Genomic DNA, 22,054 nt, shown 5'->3' with positions numbered 1-22,054 from the left:
CAGTGGGTTGTCTTTGAACTCCACAAAAAATCTCTTGGACGAGACCTGATAATTTGAGGGATTAAAAAGGTAGTGATGAATAGGGGAAAGTGTGTGTTTCAGGTAGGAATACAGCAATTCAAAGCCTTGCGAATATTTAGTGCGAGCTGGAAGAAACAATTGCATACGTTTTAAATGCTTAACTACAGTTTTGTTTTATTTGCCTTTAGGATGTTTGAGTTGCATTTTTCCAGGGTGGCTCTTCACGGCTGTGAAAGCTGGATTCATTAAAAATTAATAAGGATTCTTATGTAACCCGGAGATCTGGGGCTATATGAGCACTCCAAATGTTGAAGACAATACTGTTGTTGAGTGCCATGTCCCCCAGGAGTGCTGTGGATACCAGCCCACAAGTGGGAAGGACAAGCACTCCATCTCTTAAAAATTTGAGCTCTTTGAGGCTGAGGATGGGCAAGAGTTCAATGTCTTTTTTTGCTGCAGTGTTGTCTTCATTTTGCTTTTGGTAGCTGGAGTTACTAATAGGTTCGCATTTTAAATAAATGGCTGTAAGGTACATGCTGGTTAAAGTACGGGGTGGTGGTGTTGTTTTTAAGTGTTATACATGTTTAAAGCTGAAAAAACATTTCTCTGGATTCTTCAAATTGCACAGATACCTTGTGGTTTTTTATTAATCTTGGTAGTTTTATTAGTTTGGTAGGAACATAATTTTAGGGCACATTTTGTGACCTAGAGGAAAGAAAAGGTAAGATGTTACTGTGATGTTGCTTCTGGGCTACTCAAGGATTCATTAAAATATGGGGAAAACTTGCTGTGTCCCAGAGTAATACATTTATGGGAGATGTACCCCTAGCTAGACTTATTTCTAGTATGTACTGAATGTTTGCTTTGTTGTCGTCTTAATAGGAGAAGAAATGTCAGTCACTGCGTTTAAAAAAATTTTTAAAAAAAATCCCTATTTATGTAGTGAGAGCAAATTTATATTTTAGCTTTATCAAGGTGGTATGGTTAGCTTATGGTTTAGCTGGGTATCCAGACATTAAACTAGTAAAGAATCAAAAGAAAATAAGATGCAGAATTTGTATTAATTAGGAAACTGTCCTCTGAATGGTGGTGAAGAGCTCACTTTGAAGTCATGGTGCACTTTTTTAAAAAAAATTTCTTTTCTTCTTTCACAGGAAAGATGATAAAGATTATGCTTTAAAGCAAATAGAAGGTACTGGAATTTCTATGTCTGCATGCAGAGAAATAGCAGTAAGTAACATTAGTTCTTTCTACTAGCAAACAGACTTATTAAAAGTATTGATTTGAGTGCATGCTGGTTTTTGTTTGCGGAATCATGTTGTTCTGCTATGGGTGCTATATTTTTATCATGGAGGTATAAAATAAGTACAAATGTCATGGAAGATTTTGCGTACCTGTTATGTTTGCTGTCTAAAAATGACTGTTTTTAAGTTACCATTTACTGCCTGCCTCGGGGCAGATTAACTTTAAATGCAGCAGTTTGAAAACATGATTAGAGTCAGTGGCTTAAATTATGTATTTGATCTGACTTTTGCATTAGTGCTTCAGATATTTTCCTAAAGAGATTAGTTCTTATTGGCTCATAATGATTAAAACATGTTAGCTTCTATTTAAGTGAAGACTTCAAATTCAACTGGCATTGTTGTTGCCTCGGAGGCTGTTATACACCCATGAATATTATTCAAATGTTTTCTTAGGTTTATATTTGTATATTCCATGTTGTTAGAAACTGTTGAATAGTATGGTCAAGTTATGGTTTGTGACAAGCTTCCAAAGAAATACTGGTAAAACTGGTATTACGAAGTTTAGCTGTTGTATGTTCTTATGTTATACTGCTGCTTGGGTTTATTTCTCTTGAAATATTTCAACTGAAATTGCTCACTAAAAGGAAATGCATGTAACGTGTGTGTGTGTGAAGGGAATAGTTTATTTTCAGTCCATATTCCTCGAGAGTGTAAAACTATACCTAGCCTAATTTCATTTTTATTGATTGAAGTGAATACCAGGCTTTCCTACTTTGTCAACTTCCAGTTGGCTTTGTGATTTCAAACATGTTAGTCCTTGAACTGAGTGAGGTGAAAAAAGTGAAGTGCAAAGCATATTCTTCAGGAGAAGCTCTTCCTGTCCATTGACAGCTGAGCCTCCCTGCTATCATAGACATCCACACTGAACTAAAGGAGCTGAAAACAGGGTCTTAAATTTTGCTTATTTCAACCGTTTTGGCAGAAATTTTCCGAATACTGTGACTCCCTCAGGCTGAATGCTTTTGGGAGGTGTCAGCTGCCATTTCAGAGGGATTTGGGATATTTTTTTTGTTCATCTTTTTGCAGTAATTTACCTAAAGAGTTCTGAAGACTTTATTCTACTCGAATTTGGCAGGAGAAGCTTGGCTGGTGTTAGGGAAGTGTCTCTGCTCTGGATATGACCCTAACTCAATTTCGGTCAATTAAAAGCAAATCACTAATTTGGCTGACAGTCGGGAAGGATTTGGCCTCGTTGCATGACTTGAGGAGTGTTGTGTAGTCATTCCTCTTGGGCAGCGATCCCCGGTAGTGATGGAAGAGGAGGAAAAAGCAGGGAGGCTTTCTCCTTGCTCTGAGCTGCTGCAGCATGCGCCCTTTGAAGAGAACAGCAGTGCAACGCAGGACCCACGTGGGAGAGGGTTAGTGGGGCAAGGAGGGGAACGTACTGAAGACACCAAAGATGCCAAGAAAGCGGGCTTTGAGAGCAAAGAGGGGAGTGGAGCCCAAAAGCAGGTGTAGGGGTAGAAAGAGTAACCTGAAGCAGTGTTTCTTGAGCTATTGTTGACTTTGCTTCTAGTTATGCTTCCCGGCTTGCAACTACTGATAGTGTGGTTGAATTTTCCTGCAGTTGAATTAATAATTCACCATGGACTTCTAGTGTTTGAATCTCTTTTCCTTACCGTTCTTTTGATATTGCTGTTTGGAAGCCTCATATGGAGATGGATCAAGTTGAGATTAATAGCCATACTGTTTATCTTGATTGTGTGAGTATGTGTAATGTATATATGAAAATACTACTTAGTTAATCAGCAGTGTTGCACCCTAAAATGTCATTTGTACATCTAAATAATAAAAGTATTTGTTGTCATACTTAAAAAGTCAAGGCTGAATACCAGGCTTTGTTACAATGTGTTCTGGACTACCCCAATTAATGCATTTGACGAGCATGGTGGTATTAAGAGGAATGAGGATGGCTTGATTTGCCTGAGATGTATCCATTTCAGTTTCCCTGGAGAGCTGAGGGTTGTTTATTTTACTCTGTGACTATCCAGAAGAGTGCAGTTTGATATAAATCCAAGTGAAACTCTCCCTTGTTTTTATAACTCTACAATGGCTTTTGTTTTGTTTATAACAACTAACTTCCGTTCTGGACTATTGAGTAACTTATATGTTTTAAAATGCCCATAACTTACTCTTCTAAAATGTCTATTTGATGCAGACACCTGAGCTGAAGAATAGTGTCAGATCTTCAGAAAAATAAAATAATTATTGAAACACATCAATTGCAGGGAAAGGCTTGAACTAGGTCAGAGACTTGAGTTGAAATGACTGACTCAGTTATGGGATGAGCTCAACCTATATATGTATATGAAAGACTTTCTACATTTCAGTACTTCCTGCAGTATGAGAACGTAGACCTAATGTTCAAGAACCTAGCTAGTCTCTTACTCTGTTGAAATAAGAGTTTTTAATGATTTTTTGTAAACCAATTGTTTAACTGGTAGAATTAACAGTTATTATGCTAATTGAATCAGTATCTTTACTATCAAGATAGTTGTAGTGTTATGTTCTTCCTTATCTTTCCCCAAATTCATCCACCAGGGTAAGCATTTGTGAATCCTGCCTCTTCTAGAACCTTAACTGAATGTTTGGCTGCTCATCTCTTGTTCTCTGCAGATGTGCGCACTGCCTGGGATTCCGGGTATCTTTTTTGTGATCTGCACTTTCACTTCTGAGGATTTAAGCAGGCACTAAAAACTGCATGCTCATCATACCAAGAGATGGATTTGTATTAGATGGGAGAGCAGAGGGATAGAATGGTGAGAAGATCTGTATATAAAATATACAAAACATACAAGCCCAAACACTCGATTCCTCGTCTTCTGATTTAATCACAAGGAAGAAAGTCGTTAAAGCCTATCCACCTGGAATAGCTCAGCAAATGCTATTTCACAGTTTGCAAAGCCTGAATTCTTCAAGGCTGTAGGAAGCTGGAGTAGTTACCCAGGCTTCAAATAGAGCTTCAGGATTTTGGGTTGGGCAGTTTCCTGTACAGGAGTCTTAGGTTTTAAAGTAATCAAGTGACTTTCTGCATTTTTCTTGTTGATTAGTATTTTTCATTCAGTTTTAGCAGGTTTGCAAGTAGTTCACTTGTCTATGCTTCCTTTGGGCAGTAAGAAGTTGCTTGGGTGGTTGGTGGTTTTTTCTTTTTTTTTTTTTACTTTTTGCAGGACTTCCATGTAGCTTTGTGTTTTTGGTGCCTGGTTTGGCTGACAGAAACATCCCTGAAAAGCTTGTTTGTATGTAAAACCACCACATATTAGTATTATATGATAGCATTAGTTTGTGAATTGGCTCTGAAGAGGAACTGTTAGATAAGGTGACAGACACTGTCGGTGATGGAAATGCTGAATGGGACAAAGCAGAGCTGGGGTGAACGATGCTGTACTCTGGCTGTCTCCTGTCTGTGTGATGTCCTTCAAGCACCACAGCCAGCTTGTACAAGTTAGAACAGCCTTGAGTCTTCCGGAGCTGGGACAGAAAACTACAGAACAGTAAGTAGCTGGCTTCTCTGATCATTTCTACTCTTTAGGTCTGCCTTGGAGGCATTTGGGCATTCCTAGGGTTTTGTGGTTTCCTATTATAACAGATGCAAGGCTGTCATCACAAAAGGTGATGTCCTCTGTGTTGGATCTAGTGATAGTGTGTCTGTAGGATGAGCAAGTTCATCTTCAGCAAAGGGATAATGAACAGTTTTGTTAATTTTTGTTGTGTGAGCAAGCTGAGTTGAACCATCCTTTGGTCACACCATTGCTTCATGTGGCTCACAGGGAGTGGTAGGAACCTGCAGGGGTGGTTTGGGTATAATGCAGACTTGTACCCTAATGTTCACATGTCTGAGCGTTAACAAAAGAAAGGGTAGTATTGATTTTCGTCTCCCAGGCAGGAGGCTCAGGGCCCAGTACAGCTCTCCTTCCATCAGGCTTGGCCGGCTTTGCAGGGAGCAGGCATACGGTACCCGGGCAGTGTGAGAATAGGCAGAGAGATAGCTGGTTGATGACTGCTGCTCTTACCTGAAAGGGAAAGCCTCTGCAGCAGTCCTGCTCACCTCTGCAACTGTTCTGCCACCCTGGCTTTTGGCTTCTGGACTGGAAGGTGGCAGAGAAGTAGAGGCAGAGCTAGAGCAGCAGGCCTGTGCCCCTGGGCAGGTGAGAAGGGAGCTGCTGTTGACTGGGGGTCTTGGCTGAATTGACCTCAGTGGAGGAGGCTGCTGTGGAGGTGAATTGGTCCTCCTCACACACTGGGGCTTCCATGTCCTGGCTGACAAGAACATGTCATTACATGATTATCAGGCCTCTTCCCCCTCTGCCAGTGGAGGGGACGGAAGAAGAGCTTAAGGGCTCTTTCAGATCTGGTCTGAGGGTGACCAAGGACTCTGAGGCAGCATGCAGCAGCTGGAGGGACCCTATGAGGTAGAAGCTGAAACTGGGTGACTCCAGGATTCACCCTCTTCAACATTTTCCCCTGGTGAGGAACAAATGACTGTCCCAGTGAGCTTTCTGGAAGAGGTCCTGTATCAGCTATGTGATAAGGAACAATATTTGGGTGCAGGTTCCTCAGGTTATGGGGGCCGTCACGTCCCTTCCACACCAACAGTGAAAGCAGTTTCCCACGAGACCAAACACAGAAATCATTCAGATGAGTACAGTCCTCATGTCAGAAGACAAGTAATGGTTTCTTAGTAATCTTTCCAGGTGGTGAAAGGCAGCAAGGTATTAAGGAAGGCAAATGTTTGATTTGACCCTCTTTGGCAAGTCTAATGACTCTCAAATGCTTTAATTTAATAGTAGTATGTTATGTAAAATGTAAGTTGTGACTGAGTACTTTATCGAGCTATGTTACAGGGCTACAAATGGTATTCTTGAGAGATTTTATATAAAGGGAGGGTAGTATTATTTTTAGTTCTGTGAAAGTGGGACAAAGATACTGATTAAATGTTAGAAACTGGAATCCTTAAGAATCATAATGTTTTCTGTGAACAGCAGAATTTGACCAAGCTTGACATCCAGTATCTGTCTCATCTGGATTCTTCACCCACCTCCTTACTTTCAGAGAACCTTTAATAACACCTCTTTTAATACTTTGGACATAAGAGGTGCTAATAAATATTGACTTGTATGTGTGATCATGTAAGACTCATTTGTTTTGGAAACCACAGAAGTTAAAAACAGAAATGTGCATTTTTTTTCTCATGACATTTTGTGTTGTCAGGCTTCTTTTTTGCAACATTTAGGACTTTAAAAATAAAAACAAAAGAATAAAATAAAGCAACAATTTCACACGGTTGTATGTCTGAAGAACTGGAGCTTCAAAAATGTATTGTCAGCTTCATAATAAATTCATAGAGTGAGCAGTATTATAACTTTTTCTGTTTCATTGCCTTTGAAAGCTTTCATTTGAACACTCTTGAAAGGAAACCAGCATGTACTTTCAGCAGGTATTTTGTTCTTTTTTAGTACTGTGGAATATCTGACTCATGAGAATATAAAACTGTAAAATCGTATTTACATTGAAACAAACAGATCTTCAATCTACTGGATAGCAGCTAAGCCAACTTGGGATTTAAGAACTTGTGTAATAAAATTTGGGGTTTGGTTTAAATAACAAGTTTAAAGTACTTGAGTAGAGCTCCAGTTTTTGATAGGAAACTAAGAATAGTGATGTGAATTTTTTTTTTTAGAAATTTATTTTATGAATATAGAATTGGATGACACCTCTGGAGTTGTCATATTCTGCTCCTGCTGTTGCAGACAAGCAAAGCGCACCTTCAGAAATTTAGCAAACTACAAGTTCAACTTGTAAGGAAAAGAAAAATTTCTGAAGGCAGTTCCTGAGTCTCTTTCTAGTATTGACTCTATAAACATTATTCATCCTTTAAGCCAAAATTAATCATGACTAGTTCATGCCCATTTGTACTTATGATAATATTGTCAGTTAGTTAGAATAGCTCTTCTCTCCCACTTTCATTTTAAAGTGAGAGAGAGACTGTTTCTTTCTCTGGCTTTGTTTTGGCTAGCTATAAGGATTTTGGCTTGGCTTGCTGGTTTCCTGTTGTGCAGTAGGCTCTCCCATCCCCTGGGTGTAGGCTTGGGCTTTCTTTGCCCTGTTGCAGTTGGAATTAATCTTCCCTGAATTGGCCAGAATTGTGCATAGCACTTCAGGTAATGTCTCACTACTGCCTATACTCATCTGTTGCAGCAGTAGTTCCACTGGTATCTTATCTGTTACCAGATGACTAAATCTTTGTTGGTCATCTTCTGGTCTGAAAATCACCTTTTCTCCATCAGCCGCAATCTGCTTTCTGTTCCGAGTCCCTGTTTGCCCATTTTCCATCTTAAGATGATGGCGTGACTATTAATATATGATTTCTTTGTTGCTGGATCACTTGGTGGAACTGATGTGAGCCTTTTTGAAGCATGAGATGATTAGATTTTGTATTTACTCCATCAAACTAGCAAGATGACACAATAGTGATTTTTGCTTAAGTGAATGTTTTGCTTGATATTGCCTATGGCTTTGTGTCTAGCCAGCTTTCTGACTGTCCTAAGCTTTGGGAGAAACATGCTGCATAGCACTCATAGGAAGGCAGTGAGAGCAAGGAATTGCCTTTTCTGAAATAGCTAATGTCCTGAGCCAGGACATCAGAGAAACTCCTTCTGGGCCAGGTCACCTGGCCAGTTGCTCTAGCAAATGAGTTTGTGCTCGATTATAGAAGTAAGCATGGTAGTATTGCAACACTTAGCAGGTTACATTGCCTGCGGACCACGTATAGTAGCAAGCATCAAGAGTGGGGGTGGAATGACGTTTGCAGTAAAGTTAGAAATCCTCACTTACACAAAGTGCAGTGTCTTGGCTCATGAGAAGCGTCTGTAGCGGTGGAGAGCTGTATGGGAAATGTGGGAATATCACCGGAGGAAGATCATGTTTATCGAGACTTGTGCTGAGTTCAGCTCATATTTGATGTGAAAGGTAATTATTGTTAGTGTCCCTGTGCAAGAAACGATTTGCCTTAGTCATGCGGCAGTTTGCCAGGCTGCTTTAATGTTGCTGTTGATTATTTTATAATGTTCTGTCTTACCCCACTTTGTCCTTGTTCGTGAAGCAATTTAACAATTTTATGCATCGTTAGGACACTTTAATTTACTGTTCCGCAGCTGCCCCATGGCTGTGGAATGAGTATTTCTGCATTTCAAGAGGGAGATGGAGAAACCTTAGCGTGAGCCCAGGACTTGAACGTAGGGATGCTGTTTCCCTTGCTGTGTCTTGAACAGTATTTATGAAAGCAAGGGCAAGACCAGCCAGGGACAACATGGGGTTGTAACACTCAAGTCAAACCAGATGTATCAGCATCTTCATAATTTGCTGATCTCTATTTCTTTGAAGGTCGGTTGGGCCTTCCTTCTTTATAAGGGGCACTCAGACCAACTAATTTAAGGGAAATCTTTCTGGTTGTAGAAATGGATTTGAATCATCATGTGATATGCAAACGAAGGTAATTTACGGAGAGCCAAACACGTAGTTTTTGTCTGCTTTCTCTTTGTGTTCTATAGAACTGAACTAGGATAGACAGAAGTAATTAGATATCGGAGTCATTGGGCCAAAAAATGGCCTTTATCATTAGCAGGCATCGTATTGATAGTCAAACGGTGTTTCTTGCCGTCTACTTTGTCTTCAGCGAACTCTGTCAGCTGCTGGACATAAGGCAAGTCATCTGGTAGGAAAGGCATGTGGCATATGGGCTAGAGAGGCCTGGTTCATGGAGAGTGAGGTTGCTGGAAATGCTGTTTACAGCCCACGTGATGTGTTACCATCTGCATGAGCTTTTCCTGTCCTTCAGACAGTGTTTGCATTTGCCGCTCTGCGTTATCGCTGTCCTGGATTGTTTCAGCCTTTCCAAGACAGTGATTCAGGGATCATCTGTCACCACTGCAGCAATCATTTCCTTGTTCTGATGGTTTTGCTGATGTATATTAGCCATCCTATTCACTGGAGTGCTTATGGCTGTCTAGCTGTGACCAAACCTGTCAGTTTTTTTAAGTAGACTGAGAGAATATGTAGTTAATGGCTATTCAGTGTAAAAGGCAAAGGCAAAAAACAGCAAGAACAATAAACTGAGCACACAGATGCACAAACCATTAACAGCTGCTATCAGAGACAGTAACAAAGGACAGAACTCTTATGACACTAGTCATGGGCCGCAAAAGGAACCTCTTGGGTGTATCCTTGAAGAGATTCAACCAGGGCTTTGTAACAGATGAGAAGGGAAAGCAGATTGCTATGGATCTTACGGGGGATAGAGATTTTATTGGGTATTTGAGGGGGCTGCTGGGACTGTGTAAAACTTACTGTGGGATGTTTAGAGGAAGGATAAAAGGTAGGAAAAAAGGGAAGGAGATGAGCTATCAGGGAGAGCTGTGTGAGTGTTCGTGTGTGTGATCTGCTAGTGAACTTCAAGCATGCAGAACTGGCAAGCAGGAGGAGACTGAAAACTGGGAGAGACCCGACGTCGGAGCTGGAACCTGGATGAAAGGGCACGGTGCCTGGGCTTGGATTCTGAACAGATTTAAGGTCTGCACTGGAGTCTGAGGGACCTGTGAATACGTGTGCATGTATGTGAACTTTAAGCCTGATTAGCCAGAGTGCAGAAATGGGATCCAGGCCAGTTGCGTTGTTCAAGTTTTAATGTGGATGCTCGCAAAGAAGATGCGGTTCTGCCTCTGTTGTTACCGATGCGGCTGGTCATGTCTCTGTTGTGTGTGGACACAACTTAGTGTGTGCCTACAGGAAATGCATGCTCAATTACTTGTACCTTGCTACTGGCAGGATTTGGAAACAGGGAAGAGCAGAAGCCTGTTGTCTAGAAGACCAGGAGGAATGCTGTGAAGCTCAAAGTCCACAGGATTGACTACCCCTAGCACAAGCAAAGGAGAATTATGTCCATGTTGCATTACTATACAGACAGGGAACCCTTCTGCTGCATTACTCAAAGTTTCTCATCGTGTCATGTTCTGGACCAGCTTTGGTGATGGGTTCTCTGCGTGTCCTCCAAGGTGGATCACATTTGATGTGAAGAGGTTGGGTTTTTAAAGTGGGTGATAGCTGCTACCTGGGGAACAAGGAGTTAGGATGGACTTAAAATGGGACAGGAAGGGGGTGAAGAGGAAAATTACATTATTTTCTAGAGCCCTGACTAGTATCTGCCTCTTTTCATCAAGGAATAGTCTGTTGTCTGGTACAGGTGTGTCATCTGGCCACAGGACATCTGATAAAATTTTGGTATGGACACATAGCTGCTGAACTGTCATGCAATCTCCTGGGTACAGTTATGTCGTGGAGGCTCATGAAATCAAATTAGGCCGGTGATAGATTCCAAGATAAACTTTATTTAAACCAAAATTGTTTAGCAGAAAACTAACTAGAAATGAGGCTTATCAAAATCGTTCAACGCTCTGACAATATCAGTAAACCACAGATTCAGGACAGTGTATGAGGAATTAATACTGCACAGTTGGCTTTAGAAATGAGTATCCAAAATGTGCACAATCACTCACCTGTAAGATGAGGGCTCTCAACCTCGGAGTTTCCTTGGGCAGCGTCCTGACCCAAGGGGAGAGTCCCCGACTGCAGACCCCCTGCTCTGAGGAGGACCGGCTCAACTTGCCTTCCAGCGGGGCTCCATTTATACCCTGGTTGAATCTGATTTGTGGTCAATTCTAATCGGCTGAGGGCCTTAATTTTCTTACTCCTTGCTGGAGGTGTATATGTGACCATAATTACTAGCCCAAAGTGTGTACGTGATGGTCCGCATTTGCCACTGCAAAGGTGCGAAAGTAAGGGTGCGAAAAGTAAGGACACAGTGGTCTCAATGCCCCCGGTGTTTGTCAGGGTGGGTGCATCTGCCACAAATTAATTCATCAAAATGTTTAGCATAAATTTAAGCTGTGAATTTATACTGATTCACCAAAAAGTCCTTCACTATAAGGACTGGCGCAATGTATCCTTAAACCCTATAACCTCATTTGCTATTAAGAGGCCGATTCCCACCGATGGTCTTTGATGCTGTGCTGGGTCTGGCTGGGATGCAGTTCATCATCTCCATAGCAGCCCACACAGTGTTGTATTTTGGATTTGCAACTAAAGCAGTGTTGATAACCCACCAGTATTTTGGCTGTTGCTGAGCAGTGCTTGCACAGTGTCCAGGCTTTCTCTCTTTCCCACTCTGCCCCTCTTCCCTTTGGGGAGGTAGCCTTTGCTCAGAGACTGGCTGGGCATCGGTGGTCTTATGGGAAGTGGTGAGTGATTGCCTTTGCATCACTTGTGTTGTGGGTTTGGTTTTTTTTTTTTTAATTCCTCTTCACTTATTAAAGTCTTATCCTCACCCACAAATATTCTTGCTTTTTTTGCCCTTCCTCTCCCATCTGACTGAGGGGGGTGAGCAAGTGGTTGTGTGGGGTTTAGCTGCTGGCTGGGGTCAACTTACCACAGATGGTCCCCACCTGTAATTGATAAAAAAACTACAAATAAGCATTTCTTGGTTTTCCCCATGCTGATCTTATGCTTTGTAGGTATTACAGGCATTTACAGAATTCCACACTTCTTGCAGATCCTGCCTTAAAATTCCTCTGTGTAATGCTTTTACAAATCTTAAGATTAAGAGGTTTAACATGCTGAAACTGCTACCTTCTGCATTGATTTGTAATGTTGCATTGTCTCCTCAACCCTCCGTCTCCCTGTTTGATCTCATACTTGAGATAAAAGCTCTGTGGGCTAGGTCCTCATGCTCAAGAAATGCCATGCTGAAGACTCTGGTCAGTGAGTAGGGGTAAGAGTCTGTCTCAAATGAAATAGAAAAGAAGGAAACAAACGTATGCAGATATCCACTCCCATTTTACTGTCTCAGTAGCAGCTAAAATGTTACCACATGTGACAAAAGTTTCAGTAGAAAGGAATGAATTTTCTTGTTTCCTCTATTACGTAGCGGGAAAATTGTATTTTATTGAAAATAGATTCAATCTCAGACATAAAATGTTAATTTTTATTCTGTATTCAAATAGTAGTTCAAATTGTCCTTGGCTTTAAAAAAAAAAAACCTAGCCATTCATTTTACTAAAAATGTCATCATTTCTGGCAGACTGAGCTGGCAAGAATTCATCTAGTCTCAGGTAGCCATGCTTGATAATAATTTGCTTCGATAAAGTTTTTGTTTCTTAGCAATTGTGTGAGTACAGTATAATTGCAACATGACCAGTAGAGCTCAAATGATGCTGTCTGTATTCAGTTTTTGTGCTATTTCTCAGCTACGTTTTCCTTTTGGTGGTGGTTAAAGCTATAGTTTCTAAAGCAGCTGAGCTGGTTTAATGGCTCACTGCTGCTGAAAGAAGTTCTTGCTCCTAGCTGTGTGCCTTCACTAGTGCTGGGTCTGCTGTTAGTGCCATGAGTCATTTCAGCTCAGGAACTCGGCAGAAAATTAATGCCTTTGTGTGTCTGGGTTAGTTTTCTCCTGAACTGGGAGCTGTTTCGTGGATGGCTTCTGTGAGTGACATAACTGGTGTAATACACGTTGTGGGAGGGAGTTGGACCTTCTTCTGTAGGTGGTGGTGACCTTGTCGATCAGCTGACTCCATCTTACAAACCACATCTTCATTTAGCTGACTGCATTGACAGGCTCTAAATGAGTCATCCCATTCAGCCTTGAATGGCTGCAACCAAAATGCAGGGTTATCAGATAATTGGGAGTCAGGAGAAAATTGGATACCCCAAATGGCTCTATCAAAGATTACAGCCTACGGGAAAGGGCAGGTGCCACAGCTGGCTGTTTGCAGAGTCTTCTTGGATAATAGTGAGGCTTACACAGACTTCAACTTTTAGGAAATAAATAGGAAGTGAATGCCCTAAGGGGGTTACGACCTGCTTTCAGCTTTGGTTTCAAACTAATGACTGGTTCTTTCATGAAAAAAATACGTGCTGTTTTCCGTGACTTGCAGATTTCAGCTTTTCTTGTTTGTATGGTAGAATATGTAGCAAAGACTATTAAAGCATTCATCTTTCCAGCCCTTTCACAGCTTTGGATGTGTGGATATAACTCTTGTGGACTTTCTTTATTTTGCAGTTGCTGCGGGAGCTCAAGCATCCAAATGTCATTTCTCTGCAAAAGGTGTTTCTTTCTCATGCTGACAGGAAAGTGTGGCTTCTCTTTGACTACGCTGAGCATGACCTCTGGGTAAGGTGAATTGCTTGTAGGTACCAGGCTTAGAGTTTCAGTTGCAGAAAAGGGACAAGGTCAGGGAAGATGCATTGGTTTAAAAAACAGTATAGCCTTTTGCCCGGTGTTTCTTGGAAACATTTTCAGTACTAAAGAAAAAGCAACGGAAAATGTTGGGTAAGCACGCTACACAGTTAATCTGTGACCTCTTTAGGAAGATAAAAATCTGCATTCAGCTCTCAGTAGCTAGAAATCTAGTTAAATAAATGCAGATATAACCCTCCATTACAGCTAAAGTAGGGTGCAGGAAAATGTAACTGATTATGCAGGTGGATTCCCTTTGAAAAATGACAAACTTATTGGCTGAATAGGACAATTTGGAGTTTTAGTTATATTGCATGTCATCCGTGAATGCATGAAGTGAGAGTAATGCCAGTGCATATAATTGAAATTTAATTCATACGTTTCAGTGGGAAGAGCTTTTTACTCAACGCATCTGCTGAAATTTCATATATTTGGGAGGAAGGCTGTTTATGCCTAATTACGAGATACAGCTTTAGAATATAAACACATTAAAGGCAAAATAAATTTGTTTTAAGATACATACCCTTTTCCTCTGTTAACTTAGTATTTGTAACCTTAACATCCATTTGGAACGTTTAAAAAAAAAAAAAGTAAAAAATTAAAGTAGCTTTGTAAAGAATTGAAAATCCAATGCAACCTTGACTTCCCTGAAAAAAGGTATGTTTGCCTCGAATTAAATCTGACATACATTTTCAGCATTGCTCTCAATGGAACAAGTACTGTAATACTAACCTTAAAAGTTATGAAGATTCATATCAAAGGGTACAACAGAGGCAATTTGGAATGAGATGGAAATTTTGATGTATGTGTTCATATAAGACGTGCGTAGTATGAATCATGAGTTGGTTTTTCCTCTGCATGTAGTTTAGACAGACAGCTAAGATGAACAAACCAAATTAAAACTAATTTCTTTTGAAAATGGTGTTCCTTGTAGTTGGGAATAATTCAGTAGTATTTGCCTAAGAACTAGTGTGTCAATTTTCCTTCAGCTAAGCTGAATTGAAGATATTTTCTCCCAGTTCAATGTCTTGGAAGTTCCAATAGTTGGTATTGACATTTCATTGCCAAAATAAAATTAAGACAAAAAAATTACCAAACAACTGAAATGTTGAGACACTCTTAAGGCTGATGCACAAAATAAACAAACAAACAAAATCTTGAGGAAATGGAGTAAAGCTTTTTTTCTAATGTGGAGAAAAAACAAGCACATTCTTTTTTTCACTGCTCCCCTGTATTTATGATATGCTAAGCTGCAGAAGTTTAGGAATGTGTGAGGGTTTTTTGTTTCAAAATGTGCTGCAAGGCTTTGTATTTGTTTGGAGGATTGTGACTAATAGTGACCTGTCCTTGTTTATATTTATACATTTATGCATTGCTTCATACTTAACCAGAATCGCTGCAGAAGCACCTCTGTTAATGAAATACTGGTTTAAATATCAGTAACTTAGGAATGACCCTCAATTTTGACCTTTATGTTTACATGCACATACCTGTATAAATTTCAGAACTCCCCAACTGTGCCAGCTCCTGGTTGTTCACTGTATCTGGATGCAAGAGACCGAGCTGCCGTGACTGGGCTGGCTCTGTGCCCGGTTATGGACCAAGTCCTCCAGCGCTGAGCATATCTAGCTCAGCAGGTCTCAAACAAGGCTGGGAAAAGGGCACAGAGTATATTAGAGCAGGAACAAAAAGGTCCAGGAGAGCCATCTGTCCTTCTGTCTGTCTCTGAAGATTCACTTCTCTCTGGCCACTGCATGAAAAATAACATTTGCTTTGTAGTCAGTGGAAGTGGGAGGTGAGAGGAGGCGAAACTTGTGGCTCAGGCTCAGGGATGCTTGTGCACGTGGTGCTTGGCTGACTGGGCAGGGACTGTCACTTTTTCGTCAGTGTTTCTCTCCTCCATGCAGCTCCATTTTTACCTTTGGTGGGGCAGGAATGTGCCTTATTCCTCCCAGGAAAGCCAAGCTCAATGCCTGAAGCAAAGGGAGGGCAAGCTCTATGGAGTTGGGCTGCAGCAAGAGAGGAAAGGCAATTTCCCAAAGGGGTTTGAGTAGTCGGGTGCCTAATTGACACCTGGAATATGAAAGCTCAGGAACATAGGAAGAACATGTGATAGAAGTTTGGTGCCAGGTTTTGGATGGACAAGATCAGGGCTGTTTTGGTGATCACACAAGTGTGAGCCATTACAGAAAAGAACTGTGAATGCATGAAAAAGTTTGTTCTAGAAATTACCTCTCTCTCAAAAGGAGACAAACATGGAAATGGTTACCATGACTGTGGCACACTTTATGCTACTGAAGTGAGTAGCACCTGGCACTCAAATGCTAAGACAACATATCCTTTTGGACTCCTCATTGTTGCTAGATGTCATTGCCTGTGTATACACTTATAATTGTTAAAGGTTTTTTCCGTGTCTGGCTTGGTAGCTCACTTTCAGATGGACAGATTTACAGCTTTGCTCTGTCAACAGCTTCTGTCTTGAGAGTACTGTGCTTTAAGGGTATAGTAAATAAAGGAGGAATAAATCTGGGCTTTTAATTTAAACGTTTAAAACTCCTAATACAGTTTGCAAGAATTTCTGTCTGACATTAAGTTTTGAATATTACAGTGTCATTATTACCGTAGGAGAAAACCTAAAAGTAAAATAACATAGGAGTTAGGTGATGCACTTTTAATTCTGTGCTGTGATATACAAGGTATCAGCCTATCTTAACAAAAAGAACCCCCAAACAAAAATACCCCTAAAACCTCCAAACTGTTAAAGATGAGTGATCTGCAAGGGAAATTTGCTTTGACAGTTGTATTGGTTTTGTATTCCTCATCCCACTGTGGGAGAGTGAGTGAGCGGTTGTGTGGGGCTTAGCTGCCTGCCAGGGTTAAACCACAGCAACAACTGATTTCATTTTTGAGAGATTTCCTTGGGACAATGATCACTTTACCTCGTATATTATTAATTTTCTAGTACTTAAAGTACATGTTTCTAGTTTTGAAAATGAATGATGAAAGGTTGAAAAAAAACCCTAAGAAGTCTGTGTAAGGAATTGCTGGCAATCTTTCTGTGTAATGCTGTAGATCAAAACATTACACTTTTTTATTTTGATTTCTTTTTCCCCTTTACAGCATATAATCAAGTTTCACAGGGCTTCTAAAGCAAACAAGAAACCAGTTCAGTTACCTCGGGGAATGGTGAAGTCACTGTTATATCAGATCCTAGATGGTATTCACTACCTGCATGCTAACTGGGTGTTACACAGGGATTTGGTAAGTGGATCCGCAATGGGTTTTAGCACTGGGATGACGATTGAGGTCAAGGATTGTTTTTTATGAAAAATCGCTGGGAAACAAAAACCTTTGTGCTAAGGGCATGTACTAATAAATACATATTTTTATACTGCAGTCAGACAGCCTTGATTAGTAGAGTGAATTTTAAAAGCTGGCTATGATCTGATATGCTTATGACAGCAAAGTATATCAGATGGCTGTTTTCCTTTTTTGATTTTCTAAATAAACTATTTTAAAAAGTGTTCATTTAAATAACAGACATGTTGAGGTACAGAAAATGCCTCTGGTAGTATCACTGCAGGCAAGATAAATAACTAAATACGGCATGTGTGTAGGTGGGGGAGAGGATGATTGGCTGTAAGAACTGCTGAAAAAAAAAAATCTCCTCCAAATTATCAGTTTTACTTACGAAGGTAACTTTTGAAGGCCATTATCTTCTCCTAATATTTATAATCTATTAGAAATACAGCCATATCAACTTTTGAAGACTTCTGCAAATAAACTACTGTTTATCCAAACTACAGTATAAGCCAAACATTTTGAACCTGAGTTAGTTTCTTAACCAGCAAATTCTATTAAATGTTTTGAATTGGTGAATCTCACCAATTCTTATGTATTTGCCTTTGCAATATGCCCATAGCTGGCTTGGCTGGTTCTGTCTGTTGTCTTAAAATTGGGTAGTTTTCCTGACCCAGTTGTCTGCAGCTCTTATTCTTAGAAGTAAATTGAAAAAAATGCTATCAAAGTATGATACTATCTATATATGATGCTTCTAATTACTGAAATTTCATTAGTGCATGAGAGTGTCATTAGCTTGACCTTTCATTCCCATGAGTCAGTATTACCAGTGCTATTCTATGCTTGGTGCAGTAAGTCTGGCTTCCTTATTACTCTTCAGAGTCACTTTTTGTCTTTGAAATAGCTTTAATAGTGTTCCTGGAAATGTAGTCAATGATTAGTTATTTATCTTCTATTTTCATGCCCAATAAATGCTTTTACAGAATGCCAGTCCCTGTTTAAGCTGATGGGAAAAGATTTGTCTTTGATAAATAACATTTTCAGAACTGAAATACAATGAAGTTTTGTTTTATTAAAATAATTGTATGGATCTTGCTTGTAATTTGCTCCTGGTTTAAGAAGTGGAACAAAAGCCACAGCACTGAGGGAAAAAATCAGAAAGATTGTGGTGGCTTTGTCATGACTCATGAAATAGTGGAGCAAAACATAATGTAGAAATATAGATAGTGCATGTTACTACTTAGACACACTTTGTTTTAAACCAAAATGTGATGTCTTACTCTAATGTTCTGCCTGCAATAGTACTCTTCAGTGTATTTTTGAGGCATACAGAAAACAAATGACTTGTCATCAAGAATAAATTTTTCTAATGTTTTACTTTCTACAGTTTCAGAAAACTTATGAACTTAAGCATAATTGAGTTTAAAAAGAAAACCATGCATGTTGTTAACTGGATGGCTCAGGAGATTGGTAATTTATTACAGAGCCTTTCACATCTAGGTCTGTAGCTCAAATACAGTTTAAGTTGGCAACCGTGAAAAACTATTACCATCTCATTTTCTGACCTATGTGAAATGAGTTGGTGGTCTCAGTCCAGCATGAAGTTTTCTTCCAGCAGAAAAACCACCATCACAACTGGCTATCTTTTGATAATCTGAGGAAGAGACCAAAAGCTTGAGGCAGAGTCTGGGAGGTCTTCCCACTGGAACCTTGTCAAGCCGTGTTGGTGAGAATCCTATAAAAGCTGTGCAGGGGCTGCCTGTGCTGCCTGGTCTGTGGAAACCTTTGGGTTTGTCGTTTTGAAACCGTTCAGTTTGAGCTGAATTTAGAAGGCACGTGTTTCATGCAGGAGAAAAGACAGAATTCTATCTGTCAAGTACTTTCTTCCTTTTATCAGGGTCCCTGGGAATAGCCTGAGTAACAGAAGGGATTCTACCTAGTGTTTTGTCTTAGCAAGACAGGGGCATATTGGTGCAAAGTTAAGCTTGCAAGTTGGGACTTCAATAGCATGTGTTTTCTGATGCAAAGTAGAATAACTGACGTTAATGCTTGTTCTTAGATGTGGGTTTCTGTTCCAGGATGCCTGTAATATTAGCCTTCAGGAATATTGGTGTTAAATCATCAATTTTAACTCCTGACTGGATGGCTGGACAGATTTATTATTTCTCCTATTGGGCCTTTAAAATGATAGGTGTTGCTGTAATTTCTAAATGTTTTGTGTTTCCCTAGATTTAGATGTGTACAGATACACACACACACACACACACACACACACACACACACACAGAGTTGCTTAACTGACATGCTTGCTTTCATTTCATATACTAGCTATTATAAGAGTGATGGTGCTTGAGAGTGGTAGGAAGCTAAAGAACATGGTACTTTGGCAGAAAAATCTGTTCTTTGCTACATCTCTCTCATAGGATAAGGATTTTTTTTAAAGGGTAAGAAAGCTCATCTCTTGGAAAAGTAGTTATCCTCCATCTAAGTCCAATTTTCTGGTTTTTAGGTTTTCTTTTTTTTAAGATGTCTTAATGAAGTTAGCTTTCAGGTAGGTAATGTTTTGGAGTTTTTAGAGAACTTGACTTTCGTAATCAGAAACAAAATACAGCATAAAGTAACTCCTTTCTTGCTAGCACCCACAAACCAGGCAGTAAAACTTAATGGTTATTAAAACCACATAAACTTAGATTGAAATTTGTCTTCATAATGGTGGAATCGAGGAATCTTAATTTCATGTAAGATTTGTATAGAGTGAGTATATGCTGTATGAAACAGTAAAAACTGTAGGAAGACAATAATTGTTCTATTGTGTTTTTTCTAGTTCTGGTTCATCTTTTACAAAGGAAATGCATGCAAATGTTAGCAATAACTTAACTGTTTAAATAGTTAACTCTTTGCTGTTTTTTTTCTTTCACTGGCTACATGAAAGCCAATTCACCATTTCCATCAGAGCAAGGGAGATGTTGATTATATTTGTTATCTTTGAATAGTGCTGTGCTTGAGTAGTTAGCTTTTCCATAAGCCTTTGAAACATACGAGTAAAATTTTTCAACACATAAATGTCAGTCCTTTTTAAAATTTCTTATTTGACTTGCATATTCTTCAGCTTTTTTTAATTTCATGACTGAGAGCAATTGAAAGCAGATTGTTTATTCATGCTCTGACTGTAGCAGGAAGGAAATAAGAACACTTCGTGTAATTACCACAAAGTGCATCAATTATAGTTTTAATAATATTTTGAATTTAGTTATCAAGCATGCTTGAAACATACTGCAATTTGCTGACTTCTTTTCCTAGTATTTTTTCCACTTTATGATATCCAGCTATTGGACTTCTTCCTGTACTCAAAGTGCTTATTCCACACTAAAAATAAGCGTAAGACTGGCCATATGTCTGTTTTCATCAATCTGCTTCCTCAATAGCATGAGGAAAGAGAGGATGGACTTAGCAGTGTGCTTGGAAGATTTCTTCAAGTAAGGGGCTCAAAATAGAGGTCCCTTTGCATGGTACGGCAATTTATATGCCATGCCTGTTAACATTTAAAAGTGCATCTTTATTTGATATTAGTGTGTAGTAGGCCTGTCCACGCAGTCAGGATCCAATCTCAGCTAAGAGATGAGCACCCCTCCACTGGTTTTGTGTGGTGGCAGTAAGATTAGTCTGCAATGTAAATTAATAAATATAGCAAAATATTAGATTAATAGATTTTGCACTGAAACTATTTAAAGCGCTCACGTGGTGCAGCAATGCTTAAAAACATATCACCCCCACCCCAAAATAAAACCCCCAAAACTACCCCCAAACAAAAAAACCCAGAGGAAATGTCACAGCTCTTACTTGTAGCACTGCAGCTGAGACACTATGGTGAAAGATTTTTTTGTTCCCAAATTTTCAGACTAAATTCCCTGGCCTATTTCTTTGTGCATGGTGTGAGTGGGTGCTGAACAGATGAATTGCCACTTGGCAAGCCAGGTATGGAAGCGGGTAACACAGTGCAAGGCTCCTGCTTCCCATTCCCCTCCTTCTATCTCTTGCCAAAGGAATGACAATCTCTTAGCCTTTGTCAAAAACATCCATGTCCTAGTTAGTCTGGGATTGTGTTGCTGTGGATGTGACCATTTGCAAACTAGTGCTAGCACAGGATACTGCAGCCTATTTAATGAATTCCTAGTGTGCAGCTCAGCTAAACTGCTGCTGTGGGTTTAGCACTGTTTTCTAATAAGCTTTCAGGTGGACAAGCTTTAATGCAGTTGGAAAGTAGCTTCCTGGGACCTGGACTCTTCTGAAGGATACCTGCTGCCAGGTTTGGGATTAGTGGGAGCATTAAAGATGTTCTTTTAATAGTAAATGAGGAGAACCCACTGCCAAGGTGGTTTTTAGTAGACATCTTAGACACTTTCCAGGCTCTGGCTGTGAATTACTTAAGTATGTGCTTCAGGCAAAGTTAAATATATGGAACTTTTACCCTGCTAATTTACCGTTTTCCACATTAGAGCTCTTGAATCCAAGGATGTCTCCCTCATCAATATTCAAGGATCACTTCAGAAATACAGGAATGCCCTTCAGTCCTGCTCTAGTGCTTACAAAACTGGGGTCATTTGAAGGAATGAATCTGAATGCTTAAAAACAAATAGTAGGAAAAGCTGTGCATATTTCTCCAAAGAAGTTAGCAGCTTTTAAAAGCAGAGTGGTGTTCTACCCTGTTTAAGTATATAAACAGATAACAGGCATTATTTCCCAAAATGTATTGTAATGGCTTATTGGTGATTTGCTTTCAAAGGGGGGGGGGGGGGGACGGACGACGACGGACCCAATCACTGTTTTGGTTGTCAGTTGTTGCATTTCCCAAGATTTTTGTTTCCAAGGTGTTTTTCATTGTGTGTGCTTTCATGAGATCACAAAAGAACAATGTGTCTGGCCAAACCTTGTTTTCTTGCATAGGCTGTAATAACATGCTTTTCTGTGAGTTGTAATTTACTATAATTCTAAATATTCTGTAGTTAAAATAACATTATCTAGTGTTTCTTAATGCTGCTGTTTGCAGGGGACTTGACTACTCCCTTGCCTGCCTTTCTGAGCATTTTCTTTATGTTTTAGATTAAACTTTAAGACCAGTAACTAGTCAAAGTGTAGAAATGAT

At 39.8% G+C, this 22,054-nt stretch overlaps 1 protein-coding gene across 7 annotated transcripts in view; it reads left to right on the top strand.

The window, feature by feature from the left end:
- CDK8 (cyclin dependent kinase 8) overlaps positions 1 to 22,054 on the top strand; it is an 87,931-nt gene that overhangs the window by 27,057 nt on the left and 38,820 nt on the right. For 4 of the 7 annotated variants that reach the window (XM_076328052.1, XM_076328051.1, XM_076328050.1 and 1 more), the window contains exons 2-4: positions 1,176 to 1,251; positions 13,435 to 13,545; positions 16,732 to 16,872. The exons of 1 other annotated variant lie outside the window; for it this stretch is intronic. In XM_076328052.1, the coding sequence (XP_076184167.1) occupies positions 1,176 to 1,251; positions 13,435 to 13,545; positions 16,732 to 16,872 (328 nt within the window). Of the gene's footprint in view, positions 1 to 1,175; positions 1,252 to 13,434; positions 13,546 to 16,731; positions 16,873 to 22,054 lie in introns of those variants that run through there. 2 more of the 7 variants (XM_076328053.1, XM_076328055.1) reach the window with 2 other exon arrangements.

This window comes from Aptenodytes patagonicus, chromosome 1, assembly GCF_965638725.1.
Source record: "Aptenodytes patagonicus chromosome 1, bAptPat1.pri.cur, whole genome shotgun sequence".
NCBI lineage: Eukaryota > Metazoa > Chordata > Aves > Sphenisciformes > Spheniscidae > Aptenodytes > Aptenodytes patagonicus.
Note: the sequence above shows the minus strand (reverse complement) of the source record. Positions and strands in the feature narration are given on the sequence as shown.